At 30.7% G+C, this 16,786-nt stretch overlaps 4 protein-coding genes and 3 pseudogenes across 7 annotated transcripts, besides 2 other annotated features; 2 read left to right on the top strand and 5 right to left on the bottom strand.

The window, feature by feature from the left end:
- Positions 1-5,718: part of a mobile genetic element that runs on past the window's edge.
- TVAGG3_0879520 (uncharacterized protein) lies at positions 727-1,569 on the bottom strand (the record flags this gene model as incomplete). The annotated part of the gene is made up of 1 exon (XM_051250369.1): positions 727-1,569. One exon carries the CDS (start codon positions 1,567-1,569, stop codon positions 727-729), a length of 843 nt encoding a protein of 280 aa, XP_051085844.1.
- TVAGG3_0879510 lies at positions 1,595-2,179 on the bottom strand (annotated as a pseudogene). The gene has a single exon. A coding segment is annotated over exon 1 (585 nt).
- On the bottom strand, positions 2,335-2,920 carry TVAGG3_0879500 (annotated as a pseudogene). Its single transcript has one exon. A coding segment is annotated over exon 1 (586 nt).
- Positions 4,480-4,923, bottom strand: TVAGG3_0879490 (phage tail repeat-like family; the record flags this gene model as incomplete). Its single annotated transcript, XM_051250368.1, has 1 exon — positions 4,480-4,923. One exon carries the CDS (start codon positions 4,921-4,923, stop codon positions 4,480-4,482), a length of 444 nt encoding a protein of 147 aa, XP_051085843.1.
- Positions 5,719-7,280: 1,562 nt separating the features above from the next.
- Positions 7,281-7,643, bottom strand: TVAGG3_0879470 (uncharacterized protein; the record flags this gene model as incomplete). Its single annotated transcript, XM_051250367.1, has 1 exon — positions 7,281-7,643. One exon carries the CDS (start codon positions 7,641-7,643, stop codon positions 7,281-7,283), a length of 363 nt encoding a protein of 120 aa, XP_051085842.1.
- A 4,374-nt stretch (positions 7,644-12,017) lies between these two features.
- Positions 12,018-16,786: part of a mobile genetic element that runs on past the window's edge.
- On the top strand, positions 13,278-13,740 carry TVAGG3_0879460 (uncharacterized protein; the record flags this gene model as incomplete). Its single annotated transcript, XM_051250366.1, has 1 exon — positions 13,278-13,740. A coding segment is annotated over one exon (463 nt), but the record flags the coding sequence as incomplete, so codon positions are not given.
- TVAGG3_0879450 lies at positions 14,142-16,746 on the top strand (annotated as a pseudogene). Its single transcript has one exon. A coding segment is annotated over exon 1 (2,605 nt).

Here is a 16,786-nt window from a genome sequence, read left to right as displayed (position 1 = left end):
TATTTTTTATTTCGGGAAAATTCATGAAAATTCAAGAGTTTTAGACCATGTTAGAAAACGTGTTAGAAAACATGTTAGATCTAACATTCTAACATAAACATTATTTTTGGGTCCTTTACACTCATTACGAAGAAGTCTTGACAAAACATTTACGAAGAAGTCTTGACAAAACATTTACGAAGAAGTCATGACAAAACATTTACGAAGAAGTCATGAAAATTCATGAAAATTCATGAGGTTAGAAAACGTGTTAAAAAACGTGTTAGATCTAACATTCTAACATAAACATTATTTTTGCTGAATTCAGCAACAAAATGAACGAGGTCAGGATGTATGTAAATACCTTTGAATTCATTTATAACGCCCTTTGTAAGCTCATAAAATGCTTGTTTTGAGGTCGAGCCACATTTGGCTCCACCGTATTCTTTCAACCAAAACTCAAGAATTTCCCGCATGAATTTTGTATAAAAAGCAACCGTCTGAATTCCGGCGGTTGCTATATTCTTCACAAAACATTTACGTTCATGTTTGACAAAACATTTACGAAGAAGTCTTGACAAAACATGTACGATGAAATCATGACAAAACATTTACGTTCATGTTTGACAAAACATGTACGAAGAAGTCTTGACAAAACATGTACGAAGAAGTCTTGAGTTTTCTACGATGTTAGAAAACGTGTTAGAAAACGTGTTAGATCTAACATGCTAACATAAACATTATTTTTCAATACTTTTTCAGCACTTTTCCGTAGTTATATATGAAAGACAATTCGAGATAAAAGTCATAGTACAATGGAATAATATGTTGCACACCATTTGTTGTGAACCAAACTTGAAAGTCAGAGAAACTGTTACTAGATGGTTCGTAGAATTTAGAAGCAAAGTCATAAAAGTCCTTACCAATACATAGAAAACTATTGTTGCTTGAACTGAAACTTGCATGACACATAACATTTTGAGGGTCAAACACGTTTCTATAAACCATCAAATCTGCTGGTGGAAGTATAAATTTAAATGGTTCGTTCTGGTTTAGTAACCGAAGAAATTGTGCCCAAGAACGTTTGTCTACTTTCCAATATAAAAACTCTGTATCTCTTGGAGGGTTAATTTCAATCTTTTGAAATGAAACGGTGGAGTTCATCTTGTCATATTCTAGTTTCAGATAGTATGTTCCATTTAGTAAAGAGTCGTATTTTTCTTGAAATTCCCAATAATATTTGTTCATTTGAGTTTGAAAGTCATTTAGAGTTTTCTCAAGACTTTCGTCTGAACGAACTGTAAAGATTCTCATTTCGTCAAATTTGTCTATTAGACCACCAGAACCTTTATACTGCCCATGAAAATATACTGCGAACATAAATGCGTTAGTTCTATTTGAAAACAAAACTCTTCTAAATCCTATTGCCTTTGCATCTGAAGGACTTTGAAGCCAACGAATTGGATAGTCAAACCTGTATGCTCGGGATGAAATTTCTTCATCTGAAATAGTCCTACCAGCATTTGTAAAGATATAGTCTAACGGTTTTGTATCTGCTACTTTTGTTCTTTGTTTTTCAACCTGAAGCATTTAATATATGTAAAAATATATTGTTTTAAAATGGTATGCCATATAGCTTCTTGAATTTGTTAAGAAATATTCGAACGTGTTTTCCATCTGTATCTCTAGCGTTTACATAAGCATAGCCATCCTTAGTAAAACATACTTGTAATTTCCTATAGTTTACGCCGGTATAAAAGTAGAAAGAGTCTTGTTCTTCGCTATAGTAGTAAAACTCAAACGTATGCTCGCCATAGTCTGTAATTTCAATTGTTTCATCTTCTAGTTCGTCGACAAATTCGAATACAATATCTCGAAATTTGCTTTTGTTCTTATTGTTTTCAGAACAAGTGACCCAACGCAAGTTTTCAAGTCTATTGTCGTTTCTTATACGGTTTATATGGTCTACAAAAGGTAAATTGTTAGGGTTCGGTATAAAATGAGTTGCAATGACAACATGTTTAAAATAGTTTTTTCCACCCATCCTCATAATAGCATATCCGTCATTTCCCTCCCATTCGCTTAAAACTCTTTTTGTCTTTTTGTTTCTGACTTCAAATGACTCACAACAGTGAATTTCATATTTCTCATTCTAACAAACAAGTTTCCCAACGGTCTTCTCAACAAACTCAGCGTACATTTCAAATAAAATAAAAAAATATTTTTTTAAAAATATATTGTTTTAAAATGGTATGCCATTTCATATTTCTCATCTAACAAACAAGTTTCCCAACGGTCTTCTCCAACAAACTCAGCGTACATTTCAAATAAAATAAAAAAATATGTTTTTTTTCTTTACTTTACATAAGCACTTGCTGCCATAAGTCTTTGACGCCAACCCATACCAGCTAATGAAGGTTGAGTTGGTTTAGTTTGGAAACTAAACTTTGGTTTTGGTTTATCTTCAGTTTTTGGTTTTTCTTCTTCTATCGGTTTTTCGTCACTTTTCGGTTCCTCTGACTTTACCTCACTTGCAGGTATGGTTGTGTCGTCAACATCTTCGTAAATATCATATGCCATTTGTTTTTGTTTTCCTTTCAACTTTTTGTGTTTGTTTGTAAAGTTTAGAATATTTCGACTCTAAGTCAATGAGATGTTCTATAATGAACTGTTGGTCAGTGAAGTAAACTTTTCCATCTGTTGTCTCGAAAGCTCCTTCAGACTTCAATATTTTATTTGTGAGAGTCTGTTTCTTTTTTGAGATACTAGCCGTTCCATTTCTATGAAAAGTGACTTTATAGTTAGGGTTTGTATTTCCAGACCTGGCACTTTCTATTATTGAATTTTTCTCTTCATCTGTAAGTTCTTTGACAGGTTTTGACAATGGTTCTGAACTTTTTGTTTGTGGTGTCAAATCTACCGTTTCAACTTCTTCGGTCATTTCATCTCAGTAAAAAATTTTAGTTTGGTTTGTTTTCAACTTTGTTGTTTTTTTTAAGTCGGTCTAAAACTTCCTGAGGTATAGGAGAACTTGACAAACACGTTGTGTAACTGCTGGAAGTCGACAAATCCATCTTGAACCCATTTGTCTCAATGCTGTATTGTTCATTTCATCTCAGTAAAAAATTTACATTCCCCACGTTTGAGGCGGTTGAGGTTGGTTATTGTTTACCCATTGTTGTGCATGGTTATATCCTCTGTTAAAGAATCTTTCACCTTGGTCCATATAGTGTCCTGCTTGGTTATAGTAGTCATTTGCTTTGTTATAATAGTTTCCTGCTTGTCTTCCTACATTGTCCATCCATCCTTGAACTTTTCCTCTTGTTCAGGATTTGGAATAAGATTTGCTGCATCTCGTGCTACATCCCAACCTTTCTGTACAGTTTGTATAATAGGTTGTGCTTTCTCTTTCAGTATACCTAATGTACTCAAAATCTTCCTTCCAACTCCAAATACACCTCTGGCTATTGTTCCAACTGCGGGCAAAAATCTGGATGCAACTCCTGCTAATGCGCCCAAATAAACCCATTTCTTATGGGGTAAAATGACGAATCCAAACAAGGACCCCTATGTTTCTAAGGCAACAAAAAAAGCACTCATGATAAAAATCTTTAGTTCAACACCAAATGCTTGGTTTATGGATATCTTGGAAACATTCCGAGGTATAGAGAAGATGGACCACCATACTGGCTAATATTTGTTGGTCAAAACACAAGATACTGTGAAGCCATACCATTATGGTCCAAAAATATTTTAGATGTGGAAAACTGCTTTGTCAATATTCGTTGACAAATACCATCCAACAAAAACTGACATCTGACTGTGAAAGTTCTTTCAAATCAGACGATATTAAAAACTATCTGCGTTCAAAAAATGTAAACCAATATTTCATTGTCGACCAAAACCATTCTGCTCTTGGTGTCATTGACAGTTGTATAAAAATCTTAAGAGACTTAAACCAACCACAAGGTGGTGAGGTAGATGAAATGTCATATGACGACAAATATAGACACTTCTCCATGGCAAAGATGAGACAAGTTTTAAATATTTACAATAACCGTAAACAAAAGGTTTGGGAAACCACTCCCCGAAGAAATGAAAAACAACCCCGACTTAGAGAAAAGACTATATATTTAATAGTTTAGTCAAAAGAGACAAACAAGAAAGAATGCCAGGCTTCAAACTTAAGAAAGGTGACAAAGTAAAAATAGAAATACCTAAACGCGACCCATATGAAAATACTATTGACTATGACAACAATGGGAACCCGACAGGTACTCACATTCGTGTTCGTAAAAATAGAAGAAAGTATACAAGAGAATATTATGAAGTTTTAGGCAAACATGGCAAAATGTACACACTGCAAGCAGAAGATAAAACTACTATTGTCAGACCTCGTTTCAAACTTGTCAAAGTTCAAGGTGGGATACTTTCAAAGACAGTTCCTAACAAATATAAGACAACTCCTGACGAATATGCTAAAGAAGTTGAAAATGACGACTAAGCAATTCTATACCATGCGTAAACTGTCATGTAAGGTGGCATATATTCTTTACTTTGTCCCGTTGTTTGTGTATATCCTGAAACGAAATGTGTATGGTTTCCTTCTCCCTGAGTGTCACTCCAGTAACAATTTATAGCAAACTTAACGTCGTCTTTAACATCATATCCTTTACCTTTTGTCATTCCTGACCAATCCCAATATCTATGCTTATGCCAACCTGCTTGAGATGTACTTAAATCTATGTAGTGACTATGTGCAGGTAAATTTTCACCTGAAATCGTTTTACTTCCACCTGTTTCCTTTGAAGAGTTTGCACAATACAAAAACCTGTCGACTATTTGTTCCCATGCACCAACACCAAACATTACTTGAGGACCTCTTGCTTCCATAGATGTATAAATAGAACCTACTGGGTTCATTAAATCAAACATATGAGACATTATAGGATTGTCTCTTTTGAACTTAAAATATAGTGCAACTATTTCAGGTTTCTTCTGGTTTGTGTCAGAATATTTTTTATAATATAATCTTATGTTTTCAGGGTAGGTAAAATCTTGACTATAATATTTATTTCTGTCATCTTCATAATAGTATACTATTCTCGTTTTTTCTATTGCATTATATCTTTTATATCTATAATAATCTAAATATAATGTTAGCTTTTGTTCATCTACATGTGGTGTTCTGACGTCATCTCCATAGTCATAATAATATGGTGCTGGAGCTGGGTCAGGCAATGTCATATCTGTCATTTCATAAACTCTTAAATATTTCTTTTGTTCGTCTCCATATAAGTTTAAGTAGCAGTTGTTGTCTAATGGAACTTTAACTTGTGTACCATCATTCTTTTTATAGCTTACATACATTTCATTGTTATTTTTCGGAATGAGTTTATACCGTGTACCATTTTCTAAGGACTGTACCAACTGCCATCTAAAATATTTGTTTTCTTCATTGACAGAAAAGTCACCAACAATAGTTTCAATATTTTTTGTTCCTAGCAAACTTTGGTATATTTCATTGACATATGTTTTATCTGCTTTATTTTCAAGGCTAACGTTTAAGTCTGTTATTTCAGAAGATGTATGTGTATGTCCAACGGCACTTTTCCTGTTTAAGGTTTCTTGTAAGTCTGTTATTTCAGATATAGAATGTGTATGTCCAACGGCACTTTTACTGTTTAAGGTTTCTTGTAAGTCTGTTATTTCAGATATAGAATGTGTATGAGTCTTTTTAGAATATTCGTTTTCAGCTCTCGTCACTTCACTTGACATTTTATTGTCAACATATGTTTTGTCTGCTAGTTCAGGATGAGTATGTTCTTTTGTTGCATAAGCATTGTTAGCTCTTTCTTCTTCTTTTGCTATTGCATCGTCTACATATTCTTTGTCAGCTTTGTTGTCAACATCTGTTTTCAAAAGAAGTTCATTTATAGGTTTCTCGTTTAAAGTTCCTTTTGTTGGATTTATACAGACAGTATGGTTCTTATTGTCTTGAAATAGAAACTCATCTGTCATTGGGTTTAATGTCAGTTTTAAGTTTCCTTCTTTCAATGACTCAGATATCTTAGAATAGTTTGAAAAGTTTGTTGTGTTCTTATTTAGAGCTTGCATAATGAGTTGTCGGTTGTGTTGTATTTCTCTCATAGACGCTGTTTCATTTGACATTTTTATTCTAGATAAAATATGCTTCAATAGAAAAAGAAAATTCAAGAGTTGCTACAACTAAACCATTAGATGAACTTTTTACTAATGTCGGTCAAAAGTTTGAGACAGAGACCGTAAAGCATGAAGGCTATCGTTTTGACTACCCATTAAGATGGCTAAGAGACCCATCTGTCACAAAAGCTATTGGCTTTCGTAGAATGAAGTTTGTGTCTGTAGAAGATAAAAGTTTTCCATTTATTGTAAGGTTTCATATAGATTATATATCTGAAGGGAAACGAAAAATGTGGGAAGAAATTGAGCTAATACAAGTTGACCTTTCATCTTCTCTACAGACTGCGTTAAAAAATATAGAAGATAAAATAAATTCATGTTATGCAAAATATGCTGATGAATATGCAAATACCGAGAGCACACTTTATGTGAGAATTGTATATGACAAACAAAATTCACAAGTGTCATTTCAAATCTACGAAGACAATCCAAAGAAAGACGAACAAATATATACAGAATTCACTGCAATGTCATGGTATTATTTGCAAAGAATGTTAAATCAGAAAGTCGAACTTCCTTTAGCAAATATTTACAGTCGATATGCAAGAGATGAACCATATTTATTTAAAGATGTTTTCGACCCAGCTGCTATTATTGTTCATGCTTCATTTTCTGGCGCCCAAAACTCTTTCTTATGCTTGGCAAATGATTTTTACGAAAAACTTACAAAGTTATACGAACCACCAAGTGGAAGTATTTCAGACTTTCAAGTATGGTTTACTACAGATGGAAGAAAGAGAATAATTCCATTATACCATGCGTTTTACTTAGAACTTAGTTTCATATACAACTACTATCGAACGGTAAAAATATAATTTTTTAATACGGTTGAGGTGTTGGATTTGGTTGCCAACTAGACTGTGGTGCAGGTTCAGGCTGTTGTATAACAGGAGCTTGTTCTTCTGGTTCAGGGTCTTTAGGTATAATACCAACAAACTGACCTACTCTTTTACCAATATTTTTGACTCCGTTCCAAATTCCTCTTCCTACGGTTTTTTTCCATTCCATATACCTCTTCCAACATTTCGAAAGAAGTTTCCTATCTTACTGAAGAAACCCATTTTACTATATGTAAAAATCTAATGTCCGCCTAGTCTCTTACGTTTCCTGTTGAGTTCCATAGCATTCTTTAACTGGAGCTCATACATTCTGTTTCTCCTCTGGTAGAAAACATATTCTGGGTCAACTCCTGTGTTCGCGTCATCTGCATAAAGTTGTTTATATCCCACTTCAGGGTTTGTATAAAACTCTTTCCATCTCATATTTGCATACCATGGTGGCAAACCTAACGCAGCGTCATTTGACATGGCAGTTTGCATTTGTACATCTGTTGGCACTTGACCATAGTTTGCCATTGCAGTTTGTATTCTAACTTCATTTGGAATATTCTCTGGGTTTGGTTGTCCAGGTTGCTGTGCATTCGCTAAGTTCTGTGCGTCCATTTAATATTAGATAAAAATATCTCTTACGAGTACATATACTGAACATTTGCAGGCATTGGTTCATCTTCATATTCTCTGTACTTTTCTGCCACGTCAAATAAATAAATGACACAATGGAAAAAACCTAAAACAAGTAGTCCTATTTCAAACCACATTTACTTACTAATAAAATTTCTTTATTGTGACACTTTCTCCAGTTTATAGGACCTCTCTCATATTCTATCTTGTCATATATAAACTCATAGTCATGTATGTCCTCTAACCATCTCATAACGGTTTCCAAACCACTTTTATCGGATGTAAAGTAAAAGCATGGACAGTTATGTATAACGTCTAAAGTTTCTAAAGAGTCTCTCAAAGTCCAGTCTACTTGGTATTGAAAATCCCATGTGTTATAGAACGGCGGGTCCACTATAAAGAAAACATTTTCCTTGTCTTTATATTTTTCATACAAATCTGTCCAATGACATCTCACAAACTCTATACCCTCAATATATTTTTCTATGTCCTCTTTGAAAACATTTGTATAGTTGAGATATAAAACTTTTGACATAAGTGTTTCAATGTCATGAACTCTTATAGCACCACTATATAATAGTCTAGCAGATATACTATTCCAGTCTATATATTCTGCTTTTTTCAAAACCTCTCTCACAATATTTTTCTTATCTAATGGTATACGTTCCATCTTACCTATAGGTATCTTTTCTTTTAACTCTTTCAATATTTTGTTTGTGTCTGGAATATGTTTGAGACGGTCCATATAGTTGTCGAAGTCATTGCATATAATCTTTGAGTCTGGAAATATTATATGGCACAAATGGGATATATAGAAACTTCCACCGAACAAATCTACAAATGTTAGACCATTCGGTAGTTTCTTAAGTTCTCTCAATATAATATCTTTACATCTACTCTTATTTCCAAAGAACGGTAACGGAGGTTTTGTAAAATTCATTTATATATAATAATAAAAATGTTTTTACCCGAAAAGTAACAGAAAAGTGACAAAGCATGAAAACATATATAATTTGTGAAAAGCGACACATTATATAATGTTTTCGACCCAGAAGAAGGCTTCTTCCCAGAAGCAATGGAGGAAGAAGAAGAGTCCTCCGAATAAAAACTTCATTTATACTAAACATCAACATCAGGGCTAGAAGGCACGAAGTGCCTGGAAGCCCCACTACCTTTTTTTTTTTTTTTTTTTTTTTTTTTTTTTTTTTTTTTGTTGATATGTTTTTTAGCAAATATAATAAAAATTTGAATTTAAAAATCAAATTACTTATTTTTAATATTATAAATCTAACATATTGCATTATCTGAGTATTTAAAATAACAAAACTATTAACTTTTCGTTATCATTTAGAAATATTATCTTGAAAATTTAGTAAGTTAATACTAATATTATGTTTTTACTACATCAACAGTGTTTCTGATGTTATGAATCCTGTAAGCTGCGAGAACATGGATCAGTTTCTTCGCTAATAGCTTAAACTGAAAAACTAGTCCTAATTCTGATGAGAAAAGAAAATTGGTCAAAAACTTTTAATTTTTGTTTTCAATTAGACTCGAAAATAATGAAGGGTATATTATGTACCTGATGATAAAACCTTTGTAAGCTCACAGGATGAAGGCCTATTCTCAGGCTTTTGTTTCGAAACATGCTGAACAATGATAATAAATCTCCTATAATATATCATCATCTTCAAATTGAGTGTGTTAATACATCGAATTAACTTTAAATTATTAATATGGAGTGTTTATTCTTAAATAATCGCACAACTAGATTTTGAATTATTTGATTTTCGTTCACCATGTTCAACTAAGAATTTGACAATTTCTGTTGAATTCCATTTTATCGCAATACTAAGAGGGCATTCATTAATTTTGAGAGAACTTCATAAAACAATTATAAATATGAAAAGAGATAGAATTTCATATATCAATGATAAATATGAAAAGAAAAATAATGTAATTAATCGATGATAAAAATGAAAAGAAATAGAAATCTATTTAACAATGATAAATATGAAAAGAGATAGAATTTCATAAAACAATGATAAATGTGAAAAGAAAGAGAACTTCACAAAATAATGAAAAGTATGAAAAGAAGCATAATGTAATAAAACAATGATAAATATGAAAAGAAAGAGAATTGAATATGGCAATGATAAATGTGAAAAGCAAAAGAATCACATTTAACAATGATAAATATGTAAAGAAAGAGAATCTCATAAAATTATGATCAATATGAAAAGAAGCATAATGACTTAAAATAATGATTGATAGGAAAAGAAAGCAAACACCACGAAACAATGATTGATAGGAAAAGAAAGCAAACATCATGAAACAATGATTGATATGAAAAGAAAAAGAATACCATGAAATAATAATAAATATGAGAAGAAATAGAATAAGATAAAGCAATGATAAATATGAAAAGAAATAGAATTCTATAAACCAGTGATAAATATGAAAATAATGAGAATAAGTTTCATGTTAACATCAGCACCATGTTCAACTAAGTATTTGACAAATTTTATTGAATTCGCTTTGATTGCAACACTAAGAGGACATTCATTAATATTGAGAGAACTTCATAAAACAGTTACAAATATGAAAAGAAAGAGAATCCCAAAAAATAATGAAAAATACGAAAAAAAATGGAATGTAATAAAACATTGATTAATGTGAAAAGAAATAGATTTGAATAAAGCAATGATAAATATGAAAAGAAATAGAATGCAATAAAACAATCATGAATATGAAAAAAAAGAGTATGCCATAAAGCAATTATAAATATGAACAGAAAGAGAATAAGTTTTATGTTGACATCAGCACCATGTTCAACTAAGTATTTGACAATATCTGTTGAATTTGCTTTGATTGCAATACTAAGAGGGCATTCATTAATATTGAGAGAATTCCATAAAATAATTATAAATATGAAAAGAAATAGAATAAAATCAGACATTGATAAATATGAAAAGAAAGAGAATTATCTATAGCAATGATGAATATGAAAAGAAAGAGAATGTCATAAAGCAATGATGAATATAAAAAGAAAGAGAATGCCATAAGGCAATTATAAATATGAAAAGAAAGATGATTAGTCTCGTGTTAACATCAGCACCATGTTCAACTAAGAATTTGACAATTTCTGTTGAATTCCATTTTATCGCAATACAAAGAGGGCATTCATTAATATTGAGAGATCATCATAAAACAACGATTATTATGAAAAGAAAATGAATTATATTTAACAATGATAAATATGAAAAGAAAAAGAATTTCATAAAACAATGATAAATATGAAAAGAAAGAGTATCCAATAAGACAATGATAAGTATGAAAAGAAATAGAATGCTATATGCCAGTGATAAATATGAAAAGAAATAGAATTTCATAAAACAAGTAGTAGGATATGACGGGTTGTGTGACTTTTTTTGTTACATCTATATATAGACGATGCATTAAAATATATTTATTTATAAATCATTTAAAAAATTAACATTAATTTTAAAATAATTTATTTTTTTATCTTTTATAAAAGAAGCTATATATAGATGATGTCAGATATTCCGCGATTAATTAAACATTGTTTAAATCCTGAATGGGTTAAACTTCAATTTAAAAAGGAAGACTGTGAATTATTAAATGAATATGAAAGCCAAAATAAGCTAATGAGGTATAAATATAATGATAAAGAATATTTAATTTCATGGAATCAATGGAGTCATAATCAAAGACCTCATAAACGAGAAGAAGAAATGGAAAATAATGAAATGGAAATCATTGATGACATTAAAGAGGATGGAATTCCTAAATTTTGTAGAAAAACCTTTAGAACTAAGTTAGGAGCATATAAACGTAGAGTATTAAATCCTGAATATCTTAAACATATATTTAAAAAGGAAGACTGTGAATTATTAAACGTTAATGAATATGAAAATGCTAAATCAAAACTGAGATATAAATATATTGGAAGTGATGAAAGGTGTAAAGATAAAGATAAAGTTTATTCAGTTTCATATAATAACTGGCACACGTTAGGGATAAGAAAACATTTAGGAGATTATGGGAAATGTTCTGAATTCTTTAAATCTAGTATATATGAGAGAGTAAAAGAAATTAGAAATAATTATTTTCATGAATAAAAGATTCACTACCATAATGAAATAAAAAAATAATTTTTTAAAAAATAAACTTTAAAAATTCATGTCTTACATTTTTTGAATAAATGTGGGGTCCCTCGGTCCCTCGGTCCCTCGGTTAATTAACATCTTTTTGAAAATAGTGACAACATGACATTTAGACAACAGGGGGAAAAAAGGAGGAAATTCATGTCTTACATTTTTTGAATAAATCAAGATTTAAAAAATTGACTTCTTACGTAAAATTAAAACTAAGTTAAATTTATTTTTTTCATCTTTTATTTTATAATAAATGAGTATAACAACTAATTCATTGAAATCTTTAAAGTTCACTAATTCAGAATTAGAAAATATTTTAGAAAATTTTGGAGACGGTTCTTATCCAACATATATGCAGAATGTGAAAGAGTTTTCCAGATTGTTGAATGAATTTAAATATAACGGACCAATTACTAAAAAGGCTATAATGAGATATTTATATCCCAAAAAAGTTGAAAAACAGGAGAATATTCCTCTTTATGGTCCAGAGGACCTGGGCTCAGAGAGCCTTGAAACACCTCCTGAATATTTTGAAGAAAAAATTAAACAAGATGAATATTATAACGATGAGATTGAGAAATTGGAACAATTAAGAAATGAAATAGATGAAAAAATTAAGGAATTGAGAAATGCTGAGAATGAAGTAGAGGGTTTAATGAATATCCCGGCTTCAGAATCAGAAGTTCAAAAATCACATGAGGAAAGATATAAAAATTACTTTTTGGAATCAACACAAAATTTATTAGATGGTGATATTGACGAAACACTTTCAGAAGAAGGCACAAAATTTATTCATAAACATAAGTTACAATTTATTGATAATGAAAAATACCCCTGTATATTACTTTCACCACCTTTAGATTCCGAAAAATTCAAAAAAGCTCTTAAAAACGTGACATATGCAACTAATACAATTAAGAAAGAAGACCATGATATTTACACAAATTATTATTTAAATAAATGCACAGGTGTTGATAAAGTTTTTGATTTATTAGATAAAATATCAAAAGAAACCATTGGAACCTATAAAATTTTGTGTGATTGTGGTTTCATTATTGAAGATACCAATAATGTTTCATATGAAAGAACAGCACCGAAGGAAGACGAAGTTGAAAGGTCTATACCATTCGTTATTAAGAATATAAAAGATATGAAAACGTATAAGCATTATATTTATTCATTTATTTCAGAAAAAATGGAAGCAACCCATAAAACATCATCTCATCATTTTATAGCTATTCATACATTCCTTTTCAAAGTTGTGAAATTAAATAAGACAGGAATTAGATTTAATGTATCAGGGTATGCATTCTTGAGTAAATTAAAATGCATTCGTCACGTCGCAGATGATAAAAATTTATGTGTTCTTAATTCATTTTATGGGCTTTAAAAAATAAACTTTATTTTTATTTATTTTTTAATTTTTATTCTTACATAAATGAACAAAAATGGAACAGCTAAAATGAATGATAATCAAATAAGAGCCGAAGGTAGAAGGTTATTTAAACGCTTCTATAACATTCCTGATGGTGTTAATCCTAAAACTCGTAGAAGTTATTTAAATGAAGCCATAGATGCATATGAAGGATTTGACATTTCATCAGAAAGTGAGAGATTAGCGAGAATGTTAAATGTTAATATTGATTTCTATTATTGTGATCCTCAACCAGAAGACGTGGACATAAATAAGGTAGACTTTCCATTAGTGGAATCAATAATGATAGATCCAGAATTTGAAACAGTAAATATTTTATTAACACAGAGTCCATGTGGAAAACTTCACGCTGACAGAATAACAGACGTTGAAGCACTCACAGGATATAAAGTTTGCCCCTTTTGCAAAGAAGAAGTTTATTCTATCCGTGATGATCCAGAAAGGAAAAACCAAAGAAGATTTTTAAAACATTGTGAGAAATGTAAAGAAAATAATGGAAGATTAATTCAAGACGTTCAATTGCAAAAGACACAGCAACCATATGCACCACATATTACGAAACAGAAGATATATCAGTGGTTATTAGCTCACAATTTGCAGGAATATTATCAACCGACAAGATATTATATTACTTTTGACTTCGAAACATTAGAGACTAAAGAAGAATTACAACTTTCTGAATGTGCAACTTTGAACGCTTACTTAAAACCATTCATGGTATCATCAACGGTTAAATTAAATGATAAAACATATACGAGGAATTTTTGCTTAACTTCGAGTGATTCTTTTATTTCTGATTGGATTGAGTTTTTATTTTCAACCTGTTCATTAGTTGCTAAATCAAATATTAAACAATATGAAGAATTAATGAAGCCGCAAACGGCGGGGACTTTGTCCCATACATTAAATGAGAAACAAAAGGAAGCAATGAAAGAGCTTTTAGATGAAGAATTTAATAAAGTGAATATCATTGGTTTTAATTCGGGAAAGTTTGATTTAAATTTAATTCTTCGTGATTTAAATACTGCAAAATGGAAGATAAAATCAATGCTGGGTTCTTCTTCTCAATTTAAGCAAGTCATTGTAAAGAAAACAAACGTTCCATATGAATTGAGATTTATTGACATCAGAAATTATATAGCGGGTGGAACATTAGACCAATTTACTCAAGATTTCGGAAACAATAAATCACGTGTTAAATCCTTTTTCCCTTATCAATTCATCACATGGGAGAATTACGAAGATGAATTATATAAAAAGGAACCATTCACGAAAGATTCATTTTATTCAGCATTAACACAAGAAACAATATCCGATTCAGATTATCAAATATATCTCAATGATGCTAAAAATTTTGAGAATAGATTAGAATATTTTATTCATTATTGCAATAAAGATGTTGAAATTATGATTGACCCAATTGATAAAATTATTGAAGAAACATTTGTTTATAAAATTGACATGCTCCATAATCTTTCATTATCATCTAATGCATCAATGATTCGTTACGCGTTAGCATATAAGAACTTCAATCCTAACGAAACATATCCAGAAGAAGAAAATGTGGAATCAAGTTTTGAATTAACGAAAAAGTATTGGAAATATAAAATTGAATCATATAAGAAACAAGATGAAAAGGTGAAAAGAGATACCAAAAATAATGTTTCAATGGATGACTATCAATATTTTCACGATTTAATCCTTTCATCTAAATGTAAAATGTGTGGTAAAGCGTTTACATATGCAAATAAACCAACATTGGATAGAATCGATAATGAAAAACCACATACTAAAGAAAATTGTCAGTTAATGTGTTGTTATTGCAATGTCGTAAAATCAAATAAAGATGAAGATGTTCAACGTTTAAGAATCAATTTAAGAAATTATGCATTAAAAAATAATTTACCAATGACTTTAGATTCAGTGAAGCGTATCACATCTCTCCGTAATGGAATTACTGGTGGTTTATCAAATGTTCAACATCGTGTTAATCTTAAAGGAATCACGCACATTAATAAACTTTCATATAATCCAGAAACTAAAACTGTATCAAATGAGGACACTTCCAACATCATGACTCATTTCGTTGGTGTTGATTTCAATTCATTATATCCTTCATCATTTTCATCAAATCCTCATGATTTCATTCAATACACCGATCATAGAATGTATATGCCGGGGAGATTAGAAGATGTTTTAATTTGTGATACAGCAACAAAGAAAGCAAAAGCACTGGGAATTATTAAGAAGAAAAATACTTTATTCGTGGCTGAAGTAAAGGGTCACATTGATGAAAAATACATTAATGATTACATAAACTTTTTACCGATAATAAGAAACTTAGATATTATCACAGATGAAAAAACAATTGGCAGTTTTATGTATAATTACATGAAATCAAACAATCTACCAGTTGACCAGAAACAGAGAAAATTAACTCAATTAGCATCAACACACAACCAATATCAACCATTTTCTTCTTATTATCTTTGGTATCTAATCGACAGATTTCATTTTATCATCGATGACATTCAATCAATTTTAACATTTACGAAAAACACTTGTTTTAATGAATTTGCGAACAAATTTATGAACGAAAGACAAAAGGCTGAATTAGAAGGAAATAAAGGAAAAAGTTTATTTTGCAAAATTTCACTTAATGGATCATATGGTTACGATGCAATGAATACACAAAATTATGCAAAGACTAAAATAATGAATGCACAGAAGTCACGCGTTGCATGTATGTCAAATAAGTTTAAAAACATAAGAGAAATAGGTGAGGATACATATCAAGTGATGCTCAAAGATAGATTTTATAGATGTGAAACATGTTTACAAGAGGCATTCTTCACTTTAGATAATGCTAAATACTGGTATTTGGTTTTCATTTATGATTTTATGTATAAATGCATGGATGTTAATCGTTTTCATTTCATTGAAGGTGATACTGATTCATCTTATTGGGCTATTGCTGGCGACCCAAATCTTCCTAACACTCAAGCATTTCAAGCGATTGTACCGATAAAAATTTTATGATAAAAACATTTTCAAATTCGCACCTTTTGATTTCTTCTGTTTTGATGAGAAATTTAAACCTAAATTAAAGAATAAAGCTGAAGAAAAAGCACATGAGAAGAAGTTATTGGGTTTAGCAATTGAGAAACAAGGTGATAACATGGTTGCTTTATGTCCTAAGTGTTATACATCATTCAACGGAATGATTGGTGAAGACTCCTTCAAAAAGATAGCACAAAAAATGAAAGGTGTTAGTTTACGACAAAATAAGCAATTAACACCTAAAAATTATTTGGATATAATAAATGATAAAGTCATTTTCGATGGTCAGAATATTAATTTACAACTTAAAAATGGGTCAATGACTCGCTTAACAATCGGTAAGACTGCATTAACAGGAGCACACACTAAGGCTGTATGTTGTGAAAATGGATGTTGTATGCCATTTATTTAATGAAATGCCACAGAAGAGACAAAGAGGCGGGCACCCTTAA

Source organism: Trichomonas vaginalis, chromosome VI, assembly GCF_026262505.1.
Source record: "Trichomonas vaginalis G3 chromosome VI, whole genome shotgun sequence".
Lineage (NCBI taxonomy): Eukaryota > Parabasalia > Trichomonadida > Trichomonadidae > Trichomonas > Trichomonas vaginalis.
Note: the sequence above shows the minus strand (reverse complement) of the source record. Positions and strands in the feature narration are given on the sequence as shown.